The sequence below is a fragment of the Chaetura pelagica genome, unplaced genomic scaffold, assembly GCF_000747805.2.
Source record: "Chaetura pelagica isolate M959 unplaced genomic scaffold, ChaPel_1.0 scaffold356, whole genome shotgun sequence".
In the NCBI taxonomy this organism is placed as follows: Eukaryota; Metazoa; Chordata; class Aves; order Apodiformes; family Apodidae; genus Chaetura; species Chaetura pelagica.
Window position 1 is genome coordinate 8266031 of NW_009953964.1, and position 17355 is coordinate 8283385.

At 40.2% G+C, this 17355-nt stretch overlaps 1 protein-coding gene across 1 annotated transcript in view; it reads right to left on the minus strand.

Annotated features, from left to right (window-relative positions):
- The window catches only part of SGCD (sarcoglycan, delta (35kDa dystrophin-associated glycoprotein)), a 195005-nt gene that overhangs the window by 63667 nt on the left and 113983 nt on the right, over positions 1-17355 (minus strand). Inside the window, exon 3 of the mRNA XM_010002006.1 lies at positions 3262-3363. Coding sequence (XP_010000308.1) covers positions 3262-3363 — 102 coding nt within the window. The remainder of the gene's footprint in view (positions 1-3261; positions 3364-17355) is intronic.

Genomic DNA, 17355 nt, shown 5'->3' on the forward strand with positions numbered 1-17355 from the left:
TTTTTTTTTTTTTTTTTTTTTTTTTAAAGACATTTAAAAGTCGTCAGAATCTGTTCAGTAAAATTTGTCATCACTTATACTTGTAGAACAACAGAATAGCTTGGGAACCCCCTTGGTAGCAGTGGACTGACAAGAAGTGTTCTTGCCCATGTCCAGATTTGTGTTCCCAGATTACTCCATCAGTAGGGTTGAACAGGCAGGACCCTGGCCAAGACCTTTATATCACAAAAAAATTCTTTGTCAGACAGATCCATACTCTTGTCTTTAAAAGGATTCAGGGTAAGAAAACTTCAGCCCAGGCGTAACCATTTGCAAACTGAGGTTTATTTTTTTCTATCTATGCACTTGAAATGAACACTGAAAGGGCAAAGCCATCCTAAGTCTATCAAGGCAATGAATTTCTCTGCTTCCTAAAGCTGAGATTATCATCTTATTCATTGTCACCTAGCTCCTGAGAGAGGTAATTCACTCGATTTTCCTGTATAAGCACAGCACAGGATTTTATTTCTGTTGTTGTTGGAATGGATAAAGCACATAGTCTGTTCTCTGTCTTGCCCCTTTAAGTTACTTACAGACATGGATGTAGCGAGCTTCAAAACTCACCAACTGCAGTAAGAAAGCTAAATCTGTGCTTACTTTTAGTTTCAAGCAATCTTGTTAGCAGCTCTTCTCAACAAAAGCAGGAAAAAATCCAGTTTTGCATTTCTATTCAAATTAAGGCAATGAAGACTGAAGACCACAAAACTGTTGCCATTCCTTTCCAGCACACAAAATTAACAATTTGTGCTGCTGCATGCAACTTTCAGTCAAAGTTTGTCTGATTTATAAGCAGGCAGATGGCTCACACGATAGTCCACAATAAATTACAACAGTTAGAAAGACAGCTACATTTTGAGAGTGACAGTGCAGCTGAGCTACAGATGGGTTTATAGATGACCCTTCCAATTGTTAATAATCTCCATAATCTATGTGCAAGTAAGGAAATGCAAAGATTTCTAATGCACCTTCCTGACTAAATACAAATCACTTTTATTTACACAGCCAATACTTCATGGTCCAGTTAACTTCTTAATTAAAGGCAGCAAGATGCTCATGTTCCATGCAAGCAGCATGGAAAATACTGTTTAGTGTGCAATATGTTCAGCTGGGAGTTTAAGATGCTCTGATCACTCCTGGAAAAGGGAATGCATCTATCTCATTTCTCTAAAACAAGCCTACAAGGGTGCAAGCACTGCTACCACCAGTCACTATTCATTAACCTCCAGATAAACTTTAGGCTCATGCAGTAAAAAGGTTATGTGTATTTGCAAGCTCTGATGCTTGGAAATAAGCTCCTAATCTAGGAGGCACTACAGAGTATTACTGAGTCAGGACTAGGGTGGGGAAACAAACTAGGAGCAGAGATCCTCATGGTATGAAGAGAGATGGATTTGGGAGGTGACTCTCGAATGGATGCGGGACAAGGAAAATGAGCCTCAAGGGTGTTGTTCCTGAGACTGAAGGCATGATGAATTTTTAATAACATTTTAAAAAATTCCACAACTATCATCCTCTGATTGACTGCAATTCTCTCATTTGCTTGCAAGAGGCTAGATTCACCCATAAAACAAGAAAGCAGAAGTCGATTGCAATCAATAGGACTGTCCCTGTTGCCCCCAGCCCAGCAGAAATTCCAGCATCACCGTGAGCAGCCTGAAAGCCAGCATAGGCTAGTCCAGTTTAAATACATTGAGATATCAGAGAAACTACACACACAGTTTATGCAAATATATAGTTAACACAGTTTCCAAGACTCATCTACTGAAGCCAGCAGGGATGCTCTAACTCAGTAGGCTTCCGGTCACACCTGGCTTGCAACTAGATTCTTCTCTGACTAACAGCAAAAAAAATATCCTGGAGGAGAGGTAATGCAAGGAACACACACAAAGGCCTTACTTTATATTTCTTGTACCTTGCATTCATTACACTGTCAATGGTGTGGAAACTAGTTTCATAACCTCAAGAAGGTGACACCTTTTGTCCCCACTGCCATATTAAAGTGTAGATCAATATAATAATATGTAAACAGTCAACTCCCCACTAGCAAGAAGTCGTTCTCAGTTCTCTTAGCAATCAAGTATTATTCCCAGCATTCTAACTAGAGAACAAGAAACGTAAGTAGCAATTTGTCAGTCTATTTATCAAACCAAGTGCTGCACCTTTTCCACACATTTTACATTACAAAGTGTATGACATGTAAGGTTCTGCAGTTCTTTTTTAATTCAGGGATGAAAACATTCATAGATACAAATGTTTTCTCATTAACTTTTCTTCCTAAATGATTATGCCTGTTTAAATCAATTCCTAGCCATTTTACTGAGGTTACAACCTTCAATATTTAAATCGGGCATTGTATTGAATGTTGTGTTGATTATGTACAAGTTCCACTTTCTACGAGATCACTGAAATACAGAGATAAAGGGATGTTAACTTTATTTAATTAGCTATCTGCCATTGTTATCACAATGGAAGATTGGTATCAAATTAACACTTTGGATCAGGAAACAAGATAGATGACATCTTCTGAGAAAGATTTTGGAAAGTCACTGTAATAAGTTCAGTTATCTCAAAGCTGCTCAAGACAAACAGGGTTGATTTAGAAAGAGCAAAAGTTACTGACAGTCATTGAAGAGCTGCTATAAACATGCTATTTCAATCACACTTGGCTTCTTTCTCTTTTTCAGTTTTAAACATCCTTGTCACTTTTGTCAAGTAGTCTCTTGTAGGAGCATTGAATTTTAACTGCACATAATTTTAAAAGACAGTATGAAATAGGATGGAGCACATAATAAGGGTTTATTGTGCCGGTAACAACAGACCAGGCCTTTGTGCCAAGGCATCACCTCTCTGCTCTCTGCAGAAAAGAAGTAACTAGTTAAATATGAGCTGGATTTCACAACTGCCTGCCATTCCTCTACCTCAGAAACATTAGGTGTCAAAGTCAAGGGCTTCTCATGATTTATCTCAAGAGGAGACAAAAAGACAACATGCAATCTCAGAGGTCCTGGGAGCCTTTAAACACAAACTAAACCCATGTGCATCAACATTGTAGCTGCCCAGAGGATACAGTACCCAAATGAGGTACCCAAACGATACCCACTGTCTCATTCCCCAAATTCCATTTGTATAGAGTGGTCAAAGTAATTTGACCACACCCCCCTGCCACTTCATAGTTTCTAACAGAGCAACAGAAACATTCTTATTCCTTTCCCAACAACTTACTGGTCTTGACCGGATTTCTTTGGCGTAGAGAGGTTTCAAGAATTCTGAATCTCCTTCAAGCTTTAGACCTTTTTCTGTGATTCTCAGGTTCCCCATTCCATCCTAGAACACAGACAAAAAGAAACAACCCCGTTAGTTACAATTACTAAATACACCAGGCTGCCAATAACTGATCTTTTTTTTTTTTTTTTTCTTCTTCTTCTTTCCCCACAGGGGACATGTAAAGCACTGGGAGGCACCAGAGAATGCAATTACTTGTGTTAGCTTTTTAGCTCTGTTTCTGTGAAAAAAAATTTCTATTCAGTGCACTCTGTAAGGCCTTCCTGTAAACCATTTACACAGATGAAAGATGATCACTTGAGCTAGTCATCTCTACTCAAAGAGATGCAGCAATGCTCTGTGTTAACAGGAAACTTATTCACTGTAATATTCATCGGCTGCTTGTATATTCATATACCTTCTCATTCATAGCAAATCCATATAAAGACTATGTGATTAATTCTACTGAACTCCATACAGAGAAGATGTGATTAATTCCACTGAACCAGCAAAAGAAGGTTTGGCTACATAGGAGTATTTCAATAAAATCTGGTGGGGAACTTGACCCCAATTATTTGGGGAACTCTGCAAAACATGGACTCTTTGGTGGGGTTTCTTTAGTGCTACTGGCCCTTACAGCAAAAGGATGTGGAAACCTACCGATTAGTTTCAAGTCTTAGTGTTTCCTCTGTTTCTGATATTGTTAAGATGCTACACAGCTTTGCTGGAATATACATTTATGCAAATATTTTCTCAGTGAGAAGCAACTACAGAACAGGAACACCTTTCCAACAGCCTGCCCTCCTGCCTCTGGCTACCTCCTGGCTTTTCTCTCCCAGTGATCAATTCAGGATTGGTGCCTTTGCTCTGCTCCTTGCACAGTCCCAGCACATCCCAGCAATCTGAACCTACATATCCAAATGTCTAGGTCTCCTGAGTCGTTCCTCTGCGCTTCAACCAACCATTTCCAAGTCCATTGGCCAGACATGAAGTGATTAATGTAACATGCATTTCTGTTCTCTCCTCAGTTGCATTCCTTAGCTGTAGCCATCAGACCTCACCCTCTCCCCAGCCCTGCACCAGGCTCCCCCAGATCCCTCTGCTCCTTGTGCTTCCACAGCAAAAAACTTTGACAAATGGTGTGAGGTGTTTGCTGCAGACCTCCAGCAGATGCCTGTAAATAGTCCATTTTCTTTAGAAATTGTTTAGTCATGTGTGGTCAAGATGTAATGAAACATCTGACAAACCATAATAGCAAACAAAATAGATGTCAAAATTTTATATAAGTTTTTCTTACAGTTTTTATCCACTAAGACAGGTATAGGGATGCATTGGCACAGAGCAGAATTGGACCAAACTACATTTCACCTTTAACTTGTGAAAGTCGTAACTTTTACTAAGATGAGGGATTTAGGTTTGCTGAAGCTATAGCTGCTTAGAAAAGTGTGTGTGTAAGAAATATTTTGTGGGGAGAGAACTGCAAAAGAAATGTAGAATCAAAACCATGTCAAATGCAAGGTATTATTTCTATGATTCAGGATGAGTGTCAAAGTCTGCAAGGATTGAGGTAAACTGGTGTTTTTTTTCCCTGAGAAAAAGCTAGTCTGAAGAATCTCTTCTAGCATAAATTTGACTAACATCACTAGGATTTGAAACTGGCACTAGCAAAAGCTGATTCTCCATATGTATAAATTGAGATTGGGAAAAGACCAAGACTTGGGTAGTCAAGAACAGGCACGACAATCCTCAAACATACCCCTCAAGGAATCTTCCCACTAGATTTCTTTTCTCCATTTCTCCAGGTTACAGAAGCAAGAAGGAGATACTATATGATGCCTCGGACCTCCAAGATAAGGCATGAACTGTAAAACCTACAACAGGTGGAGCTCATATGCAATGCTCACATTGCATTTCTGTCCACTTTCTCTTCCTCCAATTGCCTGTGCACCTCCTGCACCACAAGAGGAGTCACTGTCACTAAAGGTGTCTAGTAAACGAACCAGATCTGAAAGAACTCATGCCAAATAGCATGAATTTGGAGGGATAAAACTCAAAGACATAGCACAGCTCAGCAATGACACCAGTCACTTGCCAGAGGTTTTCCTATTCCAAGAAGTATCACTCTCAGAGCTGCCCTGTAAAGATTGTTCTTGCCAGAGCATGGTGTCTCATGAAGGAATGCAGGCTCAGGAGTGCTGGGCAATAAAATGACTGCTGTCATCTTGTTTTCAAATGAAAGCTGTAACTAAGCTTTAAATAGAGATATATACTGAAAATGCTACTGATGAAAGGAAGGGAATGAGAGATGGGTCATAAACTGCTACTTGCTCCACTCCTTGTCCCAGGTGTAAAATACTGGTTTATGAATTCTGGGTTGGTGGTGGCACAAAAGGGGTTCATTTATCTCAAGCAAAAGGATGAAGGAAAATGAGTGAAATATGATTATGCTCCAAAGAGCTCAGATTAAATTCTGATACTGGTTTGCTTTGCAATTTGAGAGAGAAGGAGTTATCACAGGTATCTGCAGACCCTCCCACATTTTGTGCTGCTAAAAAAAACCTTTACTTTTTTTTTTCTCCCCCCCAAAAAAAATAGGTATTTCAGTAAAGTTACAAGCCCCGAGGGCTTTCAGATTGCAGGTTCTTCTTTGGTTTCATTAAGAAAAACTGCAGGTTATGCAAGCTGGTACCTGCAGACACAGCTGCAAGAATGACCCCCTCTGTGGTTATACCAACCTGACCACTACTGGGGTTCGCTCCTGAGCTGAAGTGGGATGATACTTTAACAGTAACATGGACCAATGGATAAAGGGACTTGTTAAGTCAACACTGAAGTTATGGCAAGCCAGCAATTTCAATTTCACAACTATATTCCATCCTGAATAGCAATACAGATCCAGCATTCTGCTCTTCTCTTACGTGTTTCTCTTTCTTTCTCTCCTTCACTCTGCCTCACAAGTGGTTCCCACAGGTTTTTTTATATAAGAAAAACATATATATGGGATGCTTAGCTCACAGCTAGCAGGACCTATACATCCCAAAAGAGGTAGCAGGCCTATGGCACAATGTACTACAATCAAAACATCAAGAATACATTTGATTTATATCATATAAGCAAGTGTATTCTCTTACAAAAACCACTGGGTTGCAGAAAAAGAGGCACTTCCCCATGTTATGCTTCTCAATCTTTGATCTTTCTCATCCTCTGGTCCCCACTCATCTTTCTCTCCTCCTGCAGCTGCCAAACCTAATAAAAGCTGCACCCACCAGCCACTATCTCTTGACTTTCCTAGTGCTTGGGATCAGGATGCAGTTCTCAGCACTGTCTCTTACCATGACTATCTCTCTGCTGCTCATGTTTTTCATGATTAAAGACGACAGCTCTTCTAGTGACAGGCTGGTCAGCAGGTCAAAAAAAAAGCAAAGGTTGTAATCCAAGTTTAAAGCTAACAAGTATCACAGCCTCTTATAGTACAATCATTATTAAGTCATGTCCATTTATTATTTCATATTAGAAAAAAAAAAAATAAAAAAAATTGCAGAATTATATAGAGATCCCAAAACACAGATAACATTAGAGAGCAATAATTGGATGAAAGACTAACATCTTGTTTTGGGTAAAGCATCTTCATCCTCATTTAAATATGGTTTAGTAATAAATAAATACCATACTCTATTATAGCGAATATATGGAGAGTTCCTAAGAAATTTCATGGACCATGAGCTATAAAATATAGCAAAATGCTGGCCAGAGTGACAAAGACCATGCAATTTTATTAAACACTGTGTCTATGAGTATTATAATCCCCTATCTGCCTCTCTATTGTTTGTAAATATGGGTGAAAAAAATAACTACTGATTATTTGTTACACTGACATTTGATATGTTGATCCAATCCTTTTTTCTTCCCTTTCTATTAGTAGGCTCCTGAGCACAGAGTGAATGGTTTAAACATGCAGGCACAAGTGAGCTTTCTGGGAGGCTCCAGGAGGCAAGTCCCAAACAGGAGGCACAGGTCAGGGAACTTCCATTACCACCTGCTTTAAATTATTCAGCTTTTTGGTAGGGCATGGTAAAAACTTTCACATAAACTTTATCGTCTAGGCCACCTCTCTTTTTATGCAATGCCTTGTAATGTGCAGGCATAAAACTTTATGTGCTGTTGCTGACTGCTCTGTGTTGAAAGGGCAGAGCAATAGGAAAATCCTGAATAACATAAATTTCATTTAGCTGGTGCTGAATGAAAAAGGATTTTTTTTTTTCTTCTTCTTTTAATTAGCTTGAGAAGCAACTCAGTGTAACAACCAATTAGATGATGATGGTATGTTAGAGGAAGAGCCCAGCATTGCTGTTATGTGACCACCAAGGCACCTCTCTTCCTTGTGGTTAGCACCCTGGCTACACACATGGGTACAGCCTAGCTTTCTTTTTGTTTTGTTTTCCTTTTTAATTTTTTTTTTTTTTTTTTTTTAATTACATATCTGGCAGCAGGGAGATTCATCTAATAGAATAAGAAAAAACAGCCAACCTAACCAGAGACATTTAATTGCTGTGGTAAATACCTGACAGTGGTATTGGCCAGACCATCTGGATAGCTCATACCCAGGAACAGGGGTACTATTCAGTGGTGGCTGCCAGCCCTGGGCAGCTTTATCAGATCAGGCTGGGCTCCTGCCACAGCTTAACCTAGCTGATAACCAAGATAGTGGTAACACATATTTACTGTAGCCATTCATGCCAGGATGCTTTGCTCTTTACAAACAATAAATTCAGCCTCATGCTCCTCTGTGCTTCCTGAAGGTAAATTTGCAGTTTATTGAGGTTTTTCTAAGGAATTTAGGGGCACCAGGGATGGGGAACACAGACAGCTCCAGCTGTCCTCTGGCCATCATCGACACTTGTGTGTGTTTCCCCATGCTTCTTCCTGCACCTCCCAATCCCTTTTCAGTTTTCAGGACAAAAACTGTTGGAAAGGTTTGGCTCTGCATGGTGGGTAAGCATTTAATTTTTTTTTTTACTAGGAATAAACTGAAGTTATGTTTGGCAATGTCCTGTGGGAGAGAATTATCTTTGGAGACTGCTCATGTCAGATGGCTGAAACACCTGATTATTGTTGCTTGTATTATTGATTGCTGTGCTCTGCATTGCTTCCAGGTTTCTGCAAGTTATTACACAGCTCAATACATTCAAAGTTAGGGAAAAAAAATAAATAGCAAATGCTATTCTTTTATCTCTGACTTGACATTAAATGTTTCCAGATTCCACAGCTTTAAATGAAAGCCTGTACAGATACACATCGTTGTCACTTCTTCCCAGCCTCAAACACCTACTTGCTCTAATAGGATCTGCCCTCTTTCCTTCTTCTAATTTTCATCAGTTACTTAACAATCTCAATAAAGATCCCAGTATCCAGCTGTGGATCAACAACAATATTTTCCTATGGAAGCTAAGAGAGCCTAAATACCCACCAGCAGCACCAGTCTATAAAATTAAAGCTGTTTCCACAGCATGGTTCACAACAACATACACTAGGAGGTAAGGAACAACATGTGACAACTTCTGCCTCTGATGCAAGACCCTGTTTTGAGACCTCACCTACAGAGTCAGGTTTGCTGGGACAGCAGAGAATACCAAGCCAGCCTATTGTTACACAACACATATGATCATATTCCTGTGAGTATGGACACATGCTTATGCTTTGATTCACACTGCAAGGTCTCGTGTCCACAACTGGCATCCATCTCCCTCTTCCTCTGCTTGCTTGTTGACCTCAGGAATCCCTGTCAGATGTCTTACTGATTGTGTTTTCATTTGAAGGTGATGGGCACATTGTGGGATAGCTGCGCTGAGACATCAAGGGGTGAAAGAAGGTGACCCCAAGCACTTGCATCACTGAGAGATAGCATTCTGCCCTCTCCAGGGCAGGAGGGAGACACAGATGAAGCACAGCTAAAGTCTTTGCAGCAAATTTCTGCACTAAAACAACATTACAAATTGCAAGCCTGCCAAGCAGTTAACTTGCAGAGGTTCCCTCCAGATGCTTGTGACAGTCTGTGAGAATACACCTCTATATAATCTTTGACACAGCAGTCATCAGTCACAGAGGGACATGGAGTTGAATGAGCAAAGACCAGTCGTGGGAGTCACTCACTGGAAAATGACCTTTAGAAGCTGCTTTTAAAGTTGTAGACACTTCTACTTCCTCCCACAGGTGTGAAGTCACTTGTGATAGCTACAGGAAAGTCAGGTGGCTGCTAACTTACCAAGGAATTATGTATAAATTGAGGAACCTGTCTGCAGACCATTATGGTTAATCCAGAATTCAGCCCGAACCAAGCCTATGAGAAGTTCAGAGCCCTCCTTTCCCACAAGGAACTCCTGTTTTTTAGAGTTCCTCTGCATTCCTTCAAAAAGAGAGGTAAATAATAATAAGAAGAGATACAATAAGGAGAGCACAAAAACCAAGGGGACATCTCTTGGTTACACCAATGAGCTGCAATGCAGAAAATTGTTACTTCATTCCCATCAGACTCACAGGCCACAATGCTGTTCAGGACGTCTCACACATGCATTTTACCCCAGCACCTTTCCCCTCCATCAATTCCTCCCCCACTGACCAAGTGCTCACTGGAGCCAACACCTTTTATTATGGTGCTACTCAGAGAGCCCCATGAAGCTGTCATCAAGAGCAAAATAAACATGCATTGACTTCAGTGAAAGTTAGGAGAAAGGTCCTAGGATGCAGGAAGAACAGGATCAAATGTGGTTTTCCAGTTACTGTTTCAAGTAAGTTACAACTGACCAAAGCAATGAAATCCCACCCCTTGAAACAGTGCCAAACTACTGCTGGAACCATTTCTAAACAAATCGTTCAGCCAGAGCTTGAAGAAAGCTCAGCTCAGCATTTTCTGCCTCTTTGCTGGAACCGCTTTGGGTAGGAGATACTTCTTTCAAAGCAAACTGCTAGTGAGTTTACTCAAGGCACAATCACACGTGGCACAAGAAACCCAAGACTTCTATGAAATAAGCCACCCCATTTGAGAGCACATATTTGCAGGAAAAAGATTAGCAGACCTTCTGGGGAAATGATTATGAATCCCAAATTGTTATTACAACACAACTATTTCACGCAAAATTCCTCTCTTGAGGAATAATTTCCCTTTCCATTGGTACAGCAGGAGGGAGGAGATAAAAATTTTCCTTTCACACCTCCCAGCTCCCTGTTACAGAGCATGTTGGCACTGAAGCATTACAAAATGTGCCACATTCTTTTGAGCATTTTTCTGCTTTTTTGCTCCAACACAAATAGGTTCCACATCTTATCATCAATGTATTCCAAATGTGTCCCTTGAATTCTCCATCTTTTTTATTCTAGCTCATTGCCTTAATGATGCTAACTGGAAGGAAACAGTCCTATCCTGCAGAAATTTGTGGTCCCTTAGAAGTAGAAAATAAAAGATTCTTATATTCGTAGGAGCAAGAACTCTTCTAATAAAACAATTTATTAATAAAATCAGCACATAAATTCACTGTCCACTTTAAGAAGTTGCAGAAATAGGTTTTATAAATTATGGCCTAATACTCCTGAATTATGACACTCTGTCAATCACTGAATGAAGGACAGAATTAGCACTTTAAAAACAACAAACTATAAAGATCCTGGCCACACCATCCTCTGTGGTGCTCCTCCTCCTCCTCTTCACACCAAGGTGGAATTGAACTCACCCATCTTTAAATTGTTTGAAGTTTTCAGGGAGAAGAATTTTGTTCTGGACTTACACTATGATGTAAGATTTTTCTGACTAATCCAGTATTTAGCAATTCCCCTCTACCAGCAATGAAGCTGGCAGATTAAGACCTGACAGTGTGAAAAGGGAAGTACTGGGTCTCATGTGATATTTCTGAAGGTGAGCTCTAGAAAATGAAGCTAATTATTGGGTCATTTTTGCCTGATGTCAACATGCCCAAACAACTCAAAGTCACTAATTAAAGCATAATACCAGATCTGTTCAAAGAAATAAGTCATGTGCAAACACACTCTGGTTTCAAACCCCTGTTCAAGATCCACACCAACACTCAAGAAACCAAAAAAACAAGCACAGGTGGAGAGAGACCGAGCAGGGGCTGCAGCCACTCTCACAGGTCCTGGCCACAGAGTATATTTGAGGATTCCATCTCAGCAGGCTGATTTACAGGCCACAGGAACCCTCACAGGAGACACCTGTTGCACTGACCTCCAAAACCACCACACCTACATTATATACCAGCTGCTATGGCAACATCAGCCTCTGAAGGCAGGATAATCACGATGCAAACCTGTATTTTCAGTTGCTTCATTTACTCTCCTCTACTATTATCTCCTCTATTTTCAAAAGCCAGGAGAGAATAGGGTGGATGGGGAGGAATATTTTCAATGTACCTCAATTAATCATTTCTGAACCTGGGTTCAGTTAATATTAGTCATTTAACCGATGAGCCTGCATTTGGAAGATAATAACCCCATGCTACCTCTGCAGTCAGAGGAGAGAAAATGGCAACAGAGTCCACCCAGCACCAAAATCACTCCCTGGAAGTGCTTCTTCCAAGCTGCTGTGGAGCTCCTCCAACATGACTTAGGCATCTTTTCTGGATGCCTATAGATAACTGAAATAAACCCAGTCCTCAGTAGTGTGAAACAGGATTCAAACAGAAAATAAATGGGTTGCCAGGCAAAACAATAAACAGATATCCTGAAATAAAATATACTTTAAAAATGGGATTCAACTATACTGATGTGGAGTGGCTTCAGGGATTATTTAAATGATTTATTTTTCATTTATTATTATTATTTTTTTAAATCAAGACTCATATTTCAATAAGAGATAGAACATTTGGCACATTCAATTTATTTGCAAAGGTAGGTAAAAAGACACATTTGCTTTAAAATAAAATTCTCTGTGTTAAGAGGAATCCACGGTTCCCTTGTTAAGAAGCTGCCCTCATGGCTAAGGAACCACCACAGAATTTTTATAGCTGCATTTGTCACAAAAATATATGATTTTGGACTTCCACTATCAGAATATACTGAAAAATAATTTCAACTGCCTTCCAGACTTATCTACAGTGTGTATATGACAATTTTTGTTAGCAAGGGAGGCTCTGGGGACAGCAAAGAAATGAGAGAACTGAAAGTGCTGCTCCCAAAGAGGCTGAAACAAGTACATGGCTTCTATTGCTTTTTGAACAATTGCCAGCAAATCATTATTCATAGTGGAAAATATATGGGTAGGCCTAGGGTCCCTCACCAGGGCAGAGGGGGCTCAGATCTGTGGAGTGCATCTACTGATTGCAAACAGCTCCACCAACACACACACACACACCTGGTAACTGGCCCTGGAGCACAGGGGTAGGGAATGGAGAGTGACTGAGAACTCCTGTGACTGTTGGGCTGTGGCACTAGTCCCTCCAGCAGAGCAGGAAGGGAAACCTGTGCCTTGCTGGGGAGGATGGATGCACAGCCAAAAGGAGCCAAGCCCAGGAGCAGCTATGGGGGACCAGAGCACAAGCAGCTGTTTCATTACTTGGCACCTTTTACTCCTTCTCAAAGTCCCAGCCCCAAAGTATTCAGCATCAGGACTAACACAGAGCCATCAAACACCCCTTGTGCAGCCCTCACACCTGTGCATGGCACACCCTGCTCTGCCTGTGCTCACACACACACACACCCTCTTGGGGGAAACTGAGGCACAACCAGGCATCCACTGAGAAAGCTGTGTTAAGGGAAGAGCTCCCAAGGCTCCTCTGCAGCACCTTGTTGTGTCACAGCACTGCAGCTAAGAAACTATATATATATCCTGCTCCTAAGAAACAACAGGTTAATTTTAGCAACTTTCAAATGCTAACAATTCAGACTTCAAACACTCTCGCCTCTCCCTGTGGTTTGCATTCTTCTGCCTCCTTGCCAGCAGATGCATTGTGCTTAATGCCCCCTCTCTTCTTCTCAACTTTTTAGTGTACATTCAAGAGTGCTTTCCAGAATAAAAACAATGATCACTACACAGCAAAGGAGGTAGGAGCAACACAAATTCAGAAGCATCCTGCAAGATGGCACTTCCTGATATAATTTCCAAAATTATAATCATGGTAGTTTCTACTTCTTGAGCTGCAAAGTAACTGGAGAACACTGATATAACTTTCCTACTGTTTACTTTTTAAGGAAAATAAAGTAAAAATGGCATATTTTCATATCTAAAACTCATGGGTGGGGTGTTTTTACTTTCAAATTATTTTCTGAGTGGGTGCTTACTGAGTCATAGGGAACTTTGGCCAGATGCCAAGAGATTCTCTTGGAAGTAAGAAGTACAATATTATGTGTGTGAAAATCAGGTGGCTATGTGAAATAGTCAAGAATCAGGTGCAAAAACATACAACTGGCATCAGCAAACTACAACAGAGCAAGACAGTATCTTTTTTTTAAAAAAACACTTTTAAACATAGTCTTAAAGTCACAAGGAAGTGATTGCTGCTGCTGTTCTTGGTCTTTAGAGAACATAGCTCTGCTTGCCACTTCACTACAGAAATATGCTTTACTGGGGGATATCAGCATTTTTTCCTAATGCTGCTTTTTAAAACATGACACCAGCAGGAAGAAATTAAGTGATTCAGAATCTGCACGGTTACTTCTTTATTTGTTTATCCACTGTAACTTCACCTCAGCTTTGATTTTATTTTATTTTTTTCACCTAAACAATGAAAACTTTCAAATTAACCACTAAGTGTCTCAGATATGGATTTCCTTTATCATGAAACACTTTTGAACTTTCTGCCAGGTCATATGCATTTTGGACCTGAGCTGCTCTTGGGTACTGTTTTGCAGCAACACCAGCATGATCAGAAGTGATGCTCATTCTGGCAGAAGGAGCAGGGGTGAGCAGAGGATGGGATGCCACCAATTTAAACGTTATATTCTCCAGGGTCTGCAGAGTTTGGCAGAAGCTCCCTAGGAACTTCTCAAAAAAAAATAAACAAGTTGCAGGAGGAGGATGCATCTCTCACCTGGAGGGGAAGCCCTGTCCTGTGGAGGTGGGAGACAGGATCAGGCTGCATTAAAATAATGCTAAAATAATGAACCCCAGGAAATATTTTTGGTCAGCCAGCACTGCTGGCTGGAAGTGCACCAACATGCTCCTCCACGTGGCCTTAAGCAGCCAGTCAGGCTGGCTCAGAGGCAGCAAGAGTAAACTCAGTTCTCCATCACAGACCAGACAAGGCTCTGAGGGTAACTGAAACTTTTCTTAAAGCTTTTTGGCCATTTTGGCAGCTTGTGTTTATTACTGCCTGGATAAGACTTTTCATTCCAAAAGAAGAATCACCAGGGGATAATGACACATAATGGCCAACTGCTGCACTTGGTTAGGGACCAAAAATGCTCAAGAAGGAATTTTTATCCCTTAAAAGAACACAAAGCATAGAGGAAAAAACCACCAAGGCTAACATCTGTATTTCCTTTTGGCTGTCTGAGCATCCAGAGCCTGTTTTCAGACTGCCTGAAGCCACGAGATCTCTTTTCCTCTCTGCACATCAGCAGCTTTACCTGGGACATGGCTGTGACAAGAGGATAGGCATTCTAGGTTGCTGTTACCTCCTCCCCTTCCCATTCTTTCCCTCTCTGCACATCAGCAGCTTTACCTGGGACATGGCTGTGACAAGAGGATAGGCATTCTAGGTTGCTGTTACCTCCTCCCCTTCCCATCCACCTAAATCCTAAACAAGATTTCTCTCTCTTGTTTTGGCTTTCATCACTGACCTACTTGACAACTTCGTGAATTTAATCTCAAAACACGCAGGGATATAGGGCAAAAAATATTTTTCCCAGGCTACAGATAAAGAATGTACTTTCAGGGAGCTTAAATGGCTCAACAGGACATTTTGGTGACCAGAGGAAATTTAGAACCTTATGATAAATTTGGGCTATTAATCTAAGAATAAAGTCACACTGCTAGAAGCAATATCTTATTGACAAAACTGTTAGAAAGTTGCAGAGGTAATAAACAAGAAATTGAGATGGATTACCAGTGATATGCTTTTGAACATGTTATTCAATGTTAGTGGTGAAGTCCTTAAATATCTGTAAATACTTTATTGAATGGGACTATTAATGAGAGTATCTAGGGTGAGTGTGGTCAGTGATCCTATTATTAAGGGAGAGGTATTCATACAAGTGTTATAGTTTATTATTTTCATTGGTTATTTCAAGTCTGTCTTTGTTGGTGCTGTAAGAAACATATAGCTACATTGTACATCCTGGCTGCTTTCTCAAGGCTTAGTAAAAAAAAATAATAAAAAAAAAATATGTTTTTCCTTTCAGTTATTCATGGAGCTTTGAAGACTTTAGCAGTCCTGGCAACCAGTGCAATACTGCACATTCTAGGAAATCCTCAAAAGATACCTAAAGTTCCTAGCGTGAGAAATGGGACCAGCTCACAAGAAGACACTCCATGGGACATTTACAGCTTAATCCAATTTTTTCTATATTATGAAATGTCTGACAAAAATTTCTTACTTTAGTGTTCCAAGCTTCTGTAGGCTGCAGATGTTCCTTAGACAACCATGTTTATTGCTCACATGCTTAAAGATTATGTCATAATGTTTATTTCCAACATTTGTTACCAAACGCTGCAGATTAAAACATTGCAAGACTTTGTAGGAAGTCCTAAAATGTTGTAAAATACAAGATATTGTCTAAGTATGGGATATTTCTATTACATTAAAAACTATTAAAATGTTTGCTAGCAGTCAATGACACCCATTCCAAAATAAAAAAGAAAAACCCCACAGTTGTTAAGAAGTGGCAGTGGAAGTATTTGCAAATTTAAAGACCTTATTTAAGACTAAGCTTGACAAGATCTGTTTGGGAGTTGAAAATCCTTTGTAACTTAAGGACAGTTGGAGTTATTTTAGGCAGAGTTTTAATTTATGTGAAATGATGAAATAACTACAAAAATATCTCAACAGGCAGACTAAACTGAAGAAAAACAAACAATAAAACGCTAATTATATAGACACAGGGAGTATTCCTGCTACTCAAAAAAATAAACAGAAAGAAAATTTGGATTCAGCTGCAAACTTCTTCAAAGCTTGCTGATAGTCATGGGCCAGTATTTCAACACAAATATTGACATTTACAGTAAAGCTATGGAAAGCCAAAAATTAAATCTCTCTGATTCAAACCATCCCTCAGTCAGCATTTCTCTGCTCTCAACATTTTTATTCTGTCTCATCTTGGTCACCTCTTTCTCTTTCTCAGCAGCTCTGAACTGCTTGTACAATACAGGTATATCACACATCTACTATGAAACTGTGCAGTGAGTTTGTTAAAGTCCTGCTAAAGATCTGTGGCTTGGGTTTTTTTTCCTCTTTTCAGTCACTATCATGGGGGAAGAAAATCTTACATAAGTTAACATAATAATAGCTTCACTTGTTAAGCATCAGACTGAGTATTTCTGGAGAAGCAATGGAAAGTAACATCTGTAAATAGAGAAAATAGCAGGGTAAAAATTCTTAATAGTCATGAATTCATCTCTTTCAAGACAGCTCCCTGACTGACGGGCAGGTAACTGAAATGAAACACATTAATACTGTTCACAGAATTTAGGTCAGTGCCTCCCTTTGCCCATTTTTAACAGTTTAAAGTACCAAGGATCTGCCAAAGAGGACCCAAGTCACCTTTAGCAAGACTCTGCCGCCTATGAACTGTGACATGAAAGAGGACTCTTTGCTAATACTTCTTTTTTTCCCTCATCATAATTAATGGCTCAGGATTACTAGAGTCCAAACTCTTTTGGCTAGAATTTGCCATAGAAGCCCTTGCAGAGGTTTTGAGTGGTGGATGCACAAGCTGGTCATCTTACAGACCATAAGCACACCTGCCCCATGGCCACACAGGGCTCTCGGGTTCTCCAGGATGATTTTAGAGGACATAGCCCAAGGGCCTGGACAAAGGTCACTGGAAGGAGGGTTGAGACCAGGGAATGGGTAGGGTGACACTGCTGCTTCAAAGCACACACCAAGCTACGCA